Below are 13,279 nucleotides of genomic sequence, written 5' to 3'. Positions count from 1 at the left end.
ACTGCTTATTTGTACAACAACTTTCAAATGTTGAAAGTTTGCCATACCAATCAGGATCACTACGTAAGAAAAAAGAACCAAGACGGTGAAGAAATTTTTCCAGGAAAATGAATGCATCAGCTGAATAAAGACATGCTTTAGCTTATTGTCAGCAAGAGATCAGTTGTCCATGAGTGATCATCTGTCCGCCCGCTGGAGGGAATACAGATAGAACATAAACACCACGCGTTCAGTGAGAAGAGTGTGGAATTTCAGTGCGCCACAGCCTGAAAGTAGCTGTATTTAAATTTCTCTGAATAAACTTCTATCATCTCTGCTTCAAATATGTTGGCTATTCATCACATGATATACATTCTTAGTTTAAAGTAACTGCAACAGTTCTGTTGACCTCTACAACGCTGGTGATAATGGATTCATTAAAATCTATGGCCATTTTGGATGTCATCCATGATGCAGTGGTTTAGACGCCCAATGAATTACCATAGATAGCGGCCTTAGCCAGCGTAGCTACCTAGCTAGCAGCTGAGTTTTCAAACTTGCTTTAGGTAACCCAGGGCTAAATACATCATGTTTTCATCCTGGCTACTGCTCTCTGATTTATTTTTATTTTTTTTTTGTACATAATAAGAATAATCACGTACCGGTTGTCTTCAAGTAAATTAGCAAATTATCCGCTACAAAACGTGAGAGTAATTTTATCATAAAATGTTTATGATCAGGCACATCACAAACATTCTGCATCCGGTTTAGAGGGAAGTAAGGTCCTAACAGCGCGATTAGAAACAACGATTGTCTAATATATTGCCAAGATAGTCAAGTGATCGGGTTTTCCGGATAAAGAAAATACGCGTTCTCAAATACGGGCAACGATTATGGTTAATCAGATAAGATACACGTCTCTGCCCTAACAGTGTTATTCGTTGTCCACAAAACGTTCATCTAGCTCCTGCCTATTCTTTCTTTGGATTAGTGGCGAACCCCATTTTATTATATTCTTGAATATCTCGATATGCGCTGATACTCAGTGCTCGTGGCACACTCTTAACCACAGGTAAGTCAGTTAAGAACACCTCAACTCACGATGACTATCACCACTTAGCCAAACCTGAGACGGACGCATTTGAATGAGTAAGCCAAACTGAATCAACACGCCCAGGTTGTAATACAGCTTTGTATCGAACCAGGGTGTCTGTGGTGAGTTTCTTGCACTGAGAGATGCAGTGCTTTAGACTGCCATGCCACTCGGGAGCCCTATTTATGAGTATGCATTGCAATCTCGAGACAACTCCAATATAAAGTGTTGTTTTCTCAAAGCTTCTGAATGTTACGTGTCCTAATGATATCAGCACAGTCATAAATAATTACAGCATTAACTTATATTCGATCAAATAAACCTCACATAGCAATAATCCATTCATTTTGGTTGACCAAATTCGTCACTCTCTCATTGACCTCCGTTTGAAAAACCATGCTTGGTGAGCGAAACAAACGAAAATAGCCACCTGCTGGAGGAGACAGATTTCCCATCGAGTTGGGCCCTTCCTCTCTGATGGGGTTACATGGGGAAGAGACCAGATCAGGTGGACCATTCTAGCCAATGAGAGAGTAAATAAACATGCGAACAACAGGCCAACGAGATAGATATAGCTAGGACTTCACCTTTTCATGAATTCATGCTATTATTATTATCACCGTATGACGAGCTATATGGCAGTGGCTTACGATACGATTTTACTTTTAGCAATCACCTGATTCTTTTTCTTCCTGGACAGATTTTGCCCCTGCAACCTCGAGAACCAACGCGAACTTAAAATGAGCTGATTTTATGATGCTAAAGTTTGAAAAACCGTGAATTCTTTACGTTTCATGAAAATACAAGATTCATGATGACGCGCATAGTGGTCATACACAAACCAGACCCAAAAAGAAGAGATGATCTTCGTTATCAACCTTTGCTAACCTGAAATGCAAAGACGAGATTCATTGCAGATTAGCGAGTTCAGTCAGGCGCGACGGCTTTTCGGTAGAAGAAAGGCCCGTACCATTTATAGTCTACATCTCGGTTTTAATGATCTGGGCTGAAGAACTGGAGCAACACAAAGATTCATCTGATCCCATATTAGCCATAACTGATAAACACAAGAGTTACAACGTAATCCCACTGCAGAGGCTAGAGCAAAGCTGGGAATGAACAAACGAGATACTTGCTGCTGGGTGGGACCATGATACTTCCGCCTTCCTAAGAGTGTTCAGAGGTACACCGCAGCCGCTTCTGCTGTTGAGTTTTGAGTTGATGGCAATCCACTCAGACTGCCACACAGTCTTGGTGCACCTATGCTGTAATCTTCCAGATGTTTTCATTCCCAGATCCTCCCATGAGATGAACTCATTGACTGATTTACACTTCACAAGAGTTCGCGCTTGAGGCTACCGCAAGAACCATTTTTCTTGTGGTAGAACCCAAAGCACCGTGCTGGCACAATTGAATTTACATTTTTGTTGATCAGTTTGCATCTGACACTCGCGCTTACGATCTGAACTTGGCAAGTGCTCACTACGTTTAGATGTTTAACGCATTGAATAAATCGCTCCACATCAGAACTCTGAGATAGCTGAGCGACTTGACGAAGATTAACCGATGAATGCAAACTAATTTTTTCTGAAATGCCATGTGACTCCACTTATATCAGTGCAATTATAACAACCTAACTAACTATCATGAAACTTCTATAAAATCAAATAAGCCTTAGGTAGCAAATTAGCAATTACATTTTTTTTAAACAAATTTGACACATTGACCCCATACAAACATCCATACAAACATTCTCACTTATTTGGTGACCGGAGAAGTAGGTGACAGTCAGGTGAAATCAATAGATTAGGCCTAATGAATGAATTTAAATTGAATGATTTCCTTCTATGAACTGTAACTCAGTAAAAGCTTTGAAATTGCTAAATGTTGGCACATATTTTTTCAGTAGATATATATATATATATATATATATATATAATATATATATATACATATTATATATATATATATATAAAAATATACATATAAATACAAATGCTACAAAACAAGTAACAATTTCATAAACTACCATAATCATTCAAGACTTTTCTTTATTTTCAAACATTTAGCTCAATACAGTAAGAAACATCAACCAAACTATGAATTATACAAGACAACTATCAAAACTAATAAACAAAAATTAAGATACCCAAACCTATACAGAGTAAACCAAAAAATTCAGAAATAAATCAATATATTTTATATTACTGACAAGATCTCAAACAGCAACAATTTACGGATTACATTTAGCAAACTAGAATTTTTCCTCAAACCAGAATACCTGAAAACGAATGCAATTTCCAACAATCTCAATATGCTGAGATGCTTGGTCAGCTTTTCCCTTCACTTGATCCCAATCACTCAACCATCAAATGAGGTCGAAGATTGCAAGGCACTCATCTCAAAGCAGCCACTCCATCACTCTCCTTCTTGGTCAAATAGCCATTACACAACCTGGAGCTGTGTTGGGTCGTGTCCTGTTGAACAACAAATGATAGTCCCACTAAGTGTAAACCAGATGGGATGGTCGCTGCAGAATGCTGTGGTAGCCATGCTGGTTAATTGTGCTTTGAATTATAAATAAATCACAGACAGTGTCACCAGCAAAGCACCCTCCCCACCTGCACCTCTCCTCCACACATGCAGAGATCATCTGTTCACCTATTCTCCATCTTGAACCCCAAAATCTCAAATTTGGACTCACCAGACCAAAGGACAGATTTCCACCGGTCTAACGTCCATTGCTCGTGTTTCTTGGCCCAAGCAAGTTCTTCTTATTATTGGTGTCCTTTAGAAGTGGTTTCTTTGCAGCAATTCGACCATGAAGGCCTGATTCACTCAGTCTCCTCTGAACAGTTGATGTTGGAGGTGTGTCTGTTACTTTATTTATTTGGACTGGAAATTCTGAGGTGCAGTTAACTCTAATGAATTATCCTCAGCAGCAGAGGTAGCTGTGGTCTTCCTTTCCTGTGGCGTTCCTCATGAGAACCAGTTTCATCATAGTGCTTGATGGTTTTTGCAACTGCACTTGAACAAACTTTCAAAGTTCTGACTGATCTAACTGACCTTCATGTTTAAAGTAATGATGGATCAGTCATTTCTCTTTGCTTATTTGTGCTGTTCTTGCCATAATATGGACTTTGTATTTCACCACCCTTACCTTGTCACAACATAACTTAATATTTAGAAGGAAATAATTCCATGAATGTACTTTTAACAAGGCACACCTGTTAATTGAAATGCATTTCAAAAGGCTGAGAATGCAAAGAGTTTGAAAAGCTGTCATCAAGGCAAATGGTGGCTACTTTTAAGAATCTCAATATAAAGATATATAGATTTGTTTAACACTTTTGGTTACTACATTCCATATGTGCTATTTCATCGTTTTATGTCTTCACTATTATTATAAAAGTAAAAAATAGTAAAAAAAAAGAACAACCCTGAATGAATAATTATGTCTAAACCTTGACGATACCTGTTAATTGTTTTTCACATCAGGACACATTTCGATTTACTTTATACCGATCTTCTTCCTGCTGGAACGTCCTGTCCCAGGCTTGTGATGGGAATGATAATAATTGTCCTTTACTGCGTTAATGCTCGCCAATAAACCAGGGCAAAGAAGAAGAAGTTTATTTTTGGGTGTGATACAGATCGTTGAAGAGTTTAGTACACTTCTTCATCAAGATCCTTCCCTCCTTCCTTAACTTTTTTTCCATTAGTACTTGAACTGTTTACATTGAGCTGGGTGCATAAAACCCAGAATACTGTCTTGAGAGACTTTGACGAAATGAGACTGTAACACTTATGAGAAGCAGATCCGTAAGAACTTTGCCAATCGATGCGCTTCACCATTGATTTGTATACTGAAACAATAATGACGCTGTCGCCTTTGAGACGTTGAAACCATACGTTCGAATTTGTTGGTATGATTCAGTACTGAATCAATATTACCCAGCTGCCTTTATTGCCCATACTGGTTTCACTTAAGTCATTAATAATGACCTAGGGCTATATAAGCCTTAACTTTAAACCAGGAGGAGTGACTTAGATGGTAACTGATTGAGTGTCAAGCCATACTGATGAGCACCAGAGTTTACTTAATCACTTTAATTGTTCAATAAAAACACAAAGTTGGGCCCTGATAGTTAGTTGCAAAAAGTGTGAATAGAACTCCAAAAACGACGAAGTGAGGGCCAGGTGGAAGCCTTCTACTCTTCTAAGGTCTTTGGACATCACTTAATGGTGCAGAAGACTGACATCACTGATCCACGAGAAACATTGATCGTATATTCTTCCGACTTGATGGATATGGTTCTTATCTCAGAAGAAAGGCAGATCTTTAAACGCAAATGTTCTGATCAATAGATAAGATGATTTGAAGTCATTGTCTCACTTTTCAAAAAGACTTAGATACTTTTATCTGGAACAACTATTCGAATGAGGTGGAAAACGACGATCGCCTTCTTAAATGGCTTAAGAAACTGAAGATAGCTTTAGTAAATACCTCCCCGCCTGGTAATCTGATCACTCTATTTTGGCGTCAACCAGAGATGATGTCTTCGCCCCTGGGCCAGAGATTATACTGAACAACTAAAGTTTCTGATGTATTTAAAGACTGCAGAAACACTGAATAGGCAACCCCATATTTTCAATACTGAGTTGAAATAGTTATTTATCTGAAACTGACTGGACTACAAATGTTTTTCTTTTGATCTCTACCTTGACAGTTAATGCAACTCTGGAAAAGGTGATGGCAGATCCCCATCACCCAATTTGAATGCAACCTACAGACCCCGATTCCTCACATACACTTGAGATGATCATCTGATCCTGCCTTATATTTGTAGCTGCAAATCGCCACACACTATGTAAGAGTACTGGGTCACCACTTCTTATCTGGTAAGATTACAAAACAGATTAAACCAACGCTGAGCTGAGGAGAATAGCTCTAGTGATTCTGATGTCACTAGGTGGCAGTGTTTAGCTTTCTGGATTTTCTTGCCCTGTCATTCAATGTACTCTGCTTGCCACAGCTGTTTTAGTAGTCCTCTGTCTACTTAAGTTTTCTAGAAAAGTTGAGCATATTTTGCATGGTTTGCATGGTTTTCTCATTCTTGATTTTCCTTTTGTTTCAGCTGGGTGGAGGAATCAAGAAGTCTGGAAAGAAGTGATTATACATTTGAAGACCATGTGCTCATTTTTTGAAGTTATCTGAATCGCAGCCCTGTCAAAATCAACTCCTGCTAACCCCCCATTGTTTGTTTCCATTTGGGTCCATTGTAGAAAGAGGAAAAACATGTAATGACCCTGTTGAATAATTTCCAATGTGTTCTTGTCAAGAAAGTTCTGAAATAAACTATAAATACTGCAGTATTTTCACTCAATCTATATTGAGATTCTGTCAAGAAACACATCAGTATTAGATCATTAGCTACACTAAACACGCATACAGTACTAATATGACTAGTATTGTGGTAAGTTCAATGTAACTTTTCCCAAGGTTGACCATCTGCATCTTCAGCACCAGTTTCTCTAAATTCAGCTTCTCAGTTGGATAAGAAGGTCTTCTCCATCACCTCTTCACTCACTTCCTCCGTCCTGTCCATGTACAGGGTTCCTATTTCCCAGTCGCAGAGCCTGAAAATGAGTCATACTTCTGCATTTTCTCGTAGTTTTGTGTATGTGTGGGTGATATTTGTAAAAGATGTTGCTGTTTTTGTTCTGTGTTTAATACCCCGTTTTGACAATTTTCTTTAAGAGGAAAGTTTGGGAGATTCAGAATAAACATCAATGATGCTGCTTGCTCTGTTCTGTTGGTGTTTTCCTTTTTAGCTCTACCTCCACAGGGTAATGGTCGCTCTCACCTTCAGGGACCTAATACAGCAGAGTAGTTAGAGGTTGAGACATGAGCCAGACGGCTCAACTTGACATGTACTGTATTTCTATAGACGGGTTGTCAATGTGGCTACTGCATGTTCATTTCATCTAGTGCATTTGGAAAGTATTCAGAGCCCTTGATTTGTTCCCCACATTTTGTTACGTTAACCTTATCCTAAAATGGATCATGTTTTGCCTCTAACCCATAATGATGAATCAAACTGATTGTTAGACTTTTTTTTGCAAGTGTGTTACAAATAAACACCTTACATAAGTATTCAGACCATTTATGAGACTTAAATTGAGCTCAGGTGCATCCTGGTTTGCGTTGATCACCCTTGATGTTTCTACAACTTGATTGTCCACCTGTGGTAAATTCAATTGATTGGACATGATTTGAAAAGGCACACACCTGTCTATATAAGGTCCCACGTTTGATAGTACATGTCAGAAACCAAGCCATTAGGTTGAAGGATAAACAATACAGGATTGTTTAGTGGCACAGATCTGGAGAAGGATACCAAAAAATTCTGCAGCATTTAAGGTCTCCAGAACACAGTGGCCTCCATCATTCTTAAATGGAAAATAAGTTTGGAACCACTAAGACCTTTCCAAGAGCTGGCAAACTGGGCAATCGGTGGAGATGGGCCTTGGTTAGGGAGGTGACCAAGAACCCGATGGTCACTCTGATAGAGCTCTAGAGTTCCTCTGTGAAGATGGGAGAACCTTCCAGAAGGACAACCAATCTCTGCAGCACTCCACCAATCAGACCTTTATGGTAGAGTGGCCAGATGGAAGCCACTCCTCAGTAAAAGGCACATGACAGCCCGCTTGGAGTTTGCCAAAAGGCACCTAAAGAACCCTCAGACCATGAGAAAAAAGATTCTCTGGTCGGATGAACTAATAACTCTGTCCTGAATGCCAAGTATCACGTCTGGCAGAAACCTGGCACCATCCCCACGGTGAAGCATGGTGGTGGCAGCATCATGCTGTGGGGATGATTTTCAGTGGCAGGGACTGGGAGATTAGTCAAGATTGAAGAAAAGATGAACGGAGAACAGTACAGAGAGATCGTACAGAGAGATCCTTGATGAAAGCCTGCTTTCCTTACGGTTACTGGCCCAACACTCACAATCACTAGGCTACCTTCCACTTAGCTGTATAGATATTTTCAAAACAGGTCCCATTGTTTTAAAGAAATTCTGGAAAAAAATGCATGCCCCTAGGGAGAATGAAAACTGTCAAACAGCAGCAGCCTTGTACTTGTTCATATGAATTATATTAAACCTAGACTAACAGGGGGTTTCTTTTCGCCAGGAAGCCTTGCATTCTCTGCTTTAAAATGTCTCAACACTGGTAAGGGGGAAACCGGAGAGCTATAATTAAGATCCATCCAAATGCAATTTGATTTGGCAAATAACAAAGATGTGGACTCGAGTCACATTACTTGGACTGGAGTACTACTTTAGTCACAAATTGTTGTACTTGAGACATGACTTGGCAAAAATAAAAAACACTTGACACTCAACTTGATTTGAGCGTCTATGACTCGTGACTCAACTTGGTCTGTAGCTGTATGACTTCCCTCCGTGGCGTCATCTCTCGAAGGCCTTTCTGTTAGCCTGCTAGCCCCGTGCAGCTAGCTGCCTGAAGCGACGCACTGGGCGTGTATAATCACCCGGCTACGCATGCCTTTCCCCCTAACGTCACCATGCCATGTCGATTGCTGTTCTGGTTTGTAACTGTTGTTTTATTTTACTGTAGAGCCTCTAGCACTGCTCGACACGCCTCGGCTAACAATTTAGTTCCACCTCCCACCGCAGTGACATCACCTGGTTTAAATGCTATTTCTAGAGACAATATCTCTTTCATTATGACTATATACAGGTTTTACCTCACTGTATTCACATCCTACTATACCTTTGTCTGTACATTATGCCTTGAATTATGCCTTGAATATATTCTACCGTGCTCAGAAATCTGCTCCTTTTACTCTCTGTTCTGAACGTACTAGGCGTCCAGTTCTGTTAGCCTTTAGCCGTACCCTTATCCTACTCCTCCTCTGTTCCTCTGGTGATGTGAGGTTAATCCAGGCCCTGCAGTGTCTACCTCCACTCCCATCCCCAGGTTCTCTCATTTGTTGACTTCTGCAACCATAAAAGCCTTGGTTTCATGCATGTTAACATTAGAAGCCTCCTCCCTAAGTTTGTTTTATTCACTGCCCTAGCACACTCCACCAATCAGATGTCCTAGCCATATCTGAATCCTGGCTTAGGAAGACCACCAAAACCTTGAAAATTCCATTCTTAACTATAACATTTTCCGACAAGATAGAACTACCAAAGGGGCGGTGTTACAATCTACTGCAAAGATAACCTGCAGAGTTATGTCTTACTATCCAGGTCTGTACCCAAACAATTTGAGCTTCTTCTTCTAAATTAACCTTTCAGAAACAAGTCTCTCACCGTTACAGCTTTGCTATAGACCCCCTCTGCCCCCAGCTGTGCCTGGACACCATATGTGATTTGATTGCCCCCATCTATCTTCTGAGCTCGTGCTGCTAGGTGACCCTAAACTGGGACATGCTTAACACCCCGGCCATCCTACAATCTAAGATTGATGCTCTCAATCTCACACAACTTATCAATGAACCTACCAGATATAACCCCAAATCTGTAAACACGGGCATCCTCATAGATATCATCCTAACTAACTCACCCTCCAAATACACCTCTGCTGTTTTTCAACCAAGATCTCAGCGATCACTGCCTCATTGCCTGCATCCGTAATGGGTCTGCGAGCAAACAACCACCCTCATCACTGTCAAACGCTCCCTGAAACACTTCTGCGAGCAGTCCTTTCTAATTGACCTGGCCTGGAGTATCCTGGAATGACATTGACCTCATCCAATCAGTAGATGATGCCTGGTTATTCTTTAAAAGTGGCTTCCTCACCATCTTAAATAGGCATGCCCCATTCAAAAAATGTAGAACCAGGAATAGATATAGTCCTTGATTCACTCCAGACCTGTCTAACCTTGACCAGCACAAAAACATCCTGTGGCATTCTGCATTAGCATCGAATAGCCCCCGTGATATGCAACTTTTCAGGGAAGTTAGGAACCAATATACACAGGCAGTAAGGAAAGCTAAGGCTAGCTTTTTTTAAACAGAAATTTGTATCCTGCAGTACAAACTCAAAAAAGTTATTGGACACTAAAGTCCATGGAGTATAAGAGCACCTCATCCCAGCTGCCCACTGCTCTGGGGCTAGGAAACACTGTAAAGTCCATGGAGAATAAGAGCACCTCCTCCCAGCTACCCACTGCTCTGAGGCTAGGAAACACTGTTACAACTGACAAATACACTATAATTGACAATTGTAATAATTATTTCTCTACGGCTGGCCATGCTTTCCACCTGGCTACCCTTGCAGTCAGCACCCGGCACCCTCCCACAGCAACCCGCCAAAGCCCCACCATTTCTCCTTCACCCATATACAGATAGCTGATGTTCTGAAAGAGCTGCAAAATCTGGACCCCTACAAATCAGCCGGGCTAGACAATCTGGACCCTCTCTTTCTAAAATTATCTGCCTAAATTGTTGCAACCCCTATTACTAGCCTGTTCATCCTCTCTTTCGTATCGTCTGAGATTCCTAAAGATTGGAAAGCTGCCGCGGTCATCCCCCTCTTCAAAGGGGGAGACACTCTAGACCCAAACTGCTACAGACCTATATCTATCCTACCCTGTCATTCTAAGGTCTTCAAAAGACAAGTTAACAAACATATTACTGACCATTTTGAATCATCGTACCTTCTCCGCTATACAATCTGGTTTCAGAGCTGGTCATGGGTGCACCTCAGCTACGCTCAAGGTCCTTAACAATATCATAACCGCCATCAATAAGAGACTTTACTGTGCAGCTGTATTCATCGACCTGGCCAAGGCTTTCGACTCTGTCAATCACAACATTCTTATTGGCAGACTCAACAGCCTTGGTTTCTCAAATGATTGCCTCGCCTGGTTCTAACTACTTCTCTGATAGAGCTCAGTGTGTCAAATCAGAGGGCCTGTTGTCCGGACATCTGGCAGTCTCTATGGGGGTGCCACAGGGTTCAATTCTCTGTATACATTAATGATGTTGCGCTTGCTGCTGGTGATTCTCTAATCAACCTCTACGCAGACGACACCATTCTGTATACTTCTGGCCCTTCTTTGGACACTGTGTTAACTAACCTCCAGACGAGCTTCAATGCCATACAACTTTCCTTCCGTGGCCTCCAACTGCTCTTAAATCCAAATAAAACTAAATGCATGCTATTCAACTGATCATTGCCCGCACCTGCCCGCCCATCCAGCATCATTACTCTGGACGGCTCTGACTTAGAATACGTGGATAACTACAAATACCTAGGTGTCTGGCTAGACTGTAAACTCTCCTTCCAGACTCACATTAAGCATCTCCAATCTCCAAGCATCTCCAATCAAAATTGAATCTAGAATTGGCTTCCTATTTCGCAACAAAGCTTCCTTCACTCATGCTGCCAAACATACCTTCATAAAACCATCCTACCGATCCTTGACTTTGCCGATGTCATCTATAAAATAGCCTCCAAAACTACTCAGCAAACTGGACAGCAAACTACTCAGCAAACTGGACAGCAAACTACTCAGCAAACTGGACAGCAAACTACTCAGCAAACTGGACAGCAAACTACTCAGCAAACTGGACAGCAAACTACTCAGAAAACTGGACAGCAAACTACTCAGAAAACTGGACAGCAAACTACTCAGCAAACTGGACAGCAAACTACTCAGCAAACTGGACAGCAAACTACTCAGCAAACTGGACAGCAAACTACTCAGCAAACTGGACAGCAAACTACTCAGCAAACTGGACAGCAAACTACTCAGCAAACTGGACAGCAAACTACTCAGCAAACTGGACAGCAAACTACTCAGAAAACTGGACAGCAAACTACTCAGAAAACTGGACAGCAAACTACTCAGCAAACTGGACAGCAAACTACTCAGAAAACTGGATAGTTGTGATTTCTTCACTATTATTCTACAACGTAGAAAATAGTAAAAATAAATAAAAACCCTGGAATGAGTAGGTGTGTCCAAACTTTTGACTGGTACAGTATTTAGCATGGTTTTATCAATGTCTAGATTTTTCCCTTTTTTCAGCTGGTGGAACAATCGAGAAGTCTAGAAAGAAGAGATTTGGCATTTGAAGACCATGCACTCATATGTTGCTGAATCACAGCCCCTGTGAAATGACCTTTTGAATTTTAATTTCCAATGTGGTCTTGTATATAATAAACTACTGCAGGATTTTCACTCCATCATCTTTATTTGAGATTCTGTCAAGATACACATCAGTATTAGATCAGTAGCTATACTAGACATACAAATATGATATACAATATTAATATGACTAGTATTGTGGTAAGATTGAATCACAGATCAACGTAAGTGTTCCTAAGCTTGACCATCCGCATCTTCAGCACCAGTATCTCTAAATTCAGCTTCTCTGGTTGGATAAGGCTTCTTCTCCATCACCTCTTCACTCACTTCCTCCATCCTGTCCATGTACAGGGTTCTATTTCCCAGTCGCAGAGCCTGAAAATCAGATTTCTTTTGTTATATCTACAATATTTTTTTCTGTGTCAGGTGATATGTGCATCTGTGTATGGATTGATATGTGAATGTCTGTGTGGAATGATTTGTCTGTAAAGATGATGCTGTTTCATTTTTTTTGTCTTTACACCTTTTTGACAAATTCTTTGAAGAGGAAAGTTTGGGAGATTCAGAATAAAGATCAATGATACTGCTTACTCTGTTCTGTTGGTGTTTTCCTTTTCAGCTCTACCTCCACAGGGTAATGGTCGCTCACTTTCAGGGCCTAATACAGCAGAGTAGTTAGAGTTTGAGACATGAGCCAGACGGCTCAACTTTGACATGTACTGTATTTCTAGGACAGGTTGTCACAATGTAGGCTACTAACATGTTCATTTCATCTACTTATAATATTGTAATCAAACCATCTACCAGGATGGAATTAGTCTGTAACCTGCATACTTACATCTTCTTCAGAAAGTCCGTAAGCGATCTGGAAGTTGAATGGTTTGGCAGAGTTTGGCACGACGGCGTCAAGCATGTCATCCCCATAGATCACAATCCTAGATGTTGATCAGAAAAGGAAGTCAGCAGTCATTCCATATTACACACAAGTAAACTAGTTTTATAATAGTTCTTATGACAGCTCTTATGACATTTTAACCACCTTTAAACAATACCAAAGAAATGTCAAATAAACTCCA

General features: G+C 40.6%; 1 protein-coding gene across 9 annotated transcripts in view; it reads right to left on the bottom strand.

Moving 5' to 3' along the window:
- Window positions 1-6,673: 6,673 nt before the first annotated feature.
- Window positions 6,674-13,279, bottom strand: part of LOC127905954 (deoxyribonuclease gamma-like) — a 30,840-nt gene continuing 24,234 nt past the window's right edge. For 8 of the 9 annotated variants that reach the window (XM_052510280.1, XM_052510283.1, XM_052510279.1 and 5 more), the window contains 3 exons: window positions 13,042-13,138; window positions 12,795-12,861; window positions 12,291-12,578 (listed from right to left, as the gene is read on the bottom strand). In XM_052510280.1, the coding sequence (XP_052366240.1) occupies window positions 12,559-12,578; window positions 12,795-12,861; window positions 13,042-13,138 (184 nt within the window). In that variant the 3' untranslated portion in view covers window positions 12,291-12,558. Of the gene's footprint in view, window positions 6,713-12,290; window positions 12,579-12,794; window positions 12,862-13,041; window positions 13,139-13,279 lie in introns of those variants that run through there. The other variant, XM_052510276.1, reaches the window with a different exon arrangement.

This window comes from Oncorhynchus keta, unplaced genomic scaffold (assembly GCF_023373465.1).
Source record: "Oncorhynchus keta strain PuntledgeMale-10-30-2019 unplaced genomic scaffold, Oket_V2 Un_contig_5535_pilon_pilon, whole genome shotgun sequence".
Classification (NCBI taxonomy): Eukaryota; Metazoa; Chordata; class Actinopteri; order Salmoniformes; family Salmonidae; genus Oncorhynchus; species Oncorhynchus keta.
The sequence above is the reverse complement of the archived record's forward strand: the minus strand, read 5'-3'. Positions and strand labels throughout refer to the sequence as shown.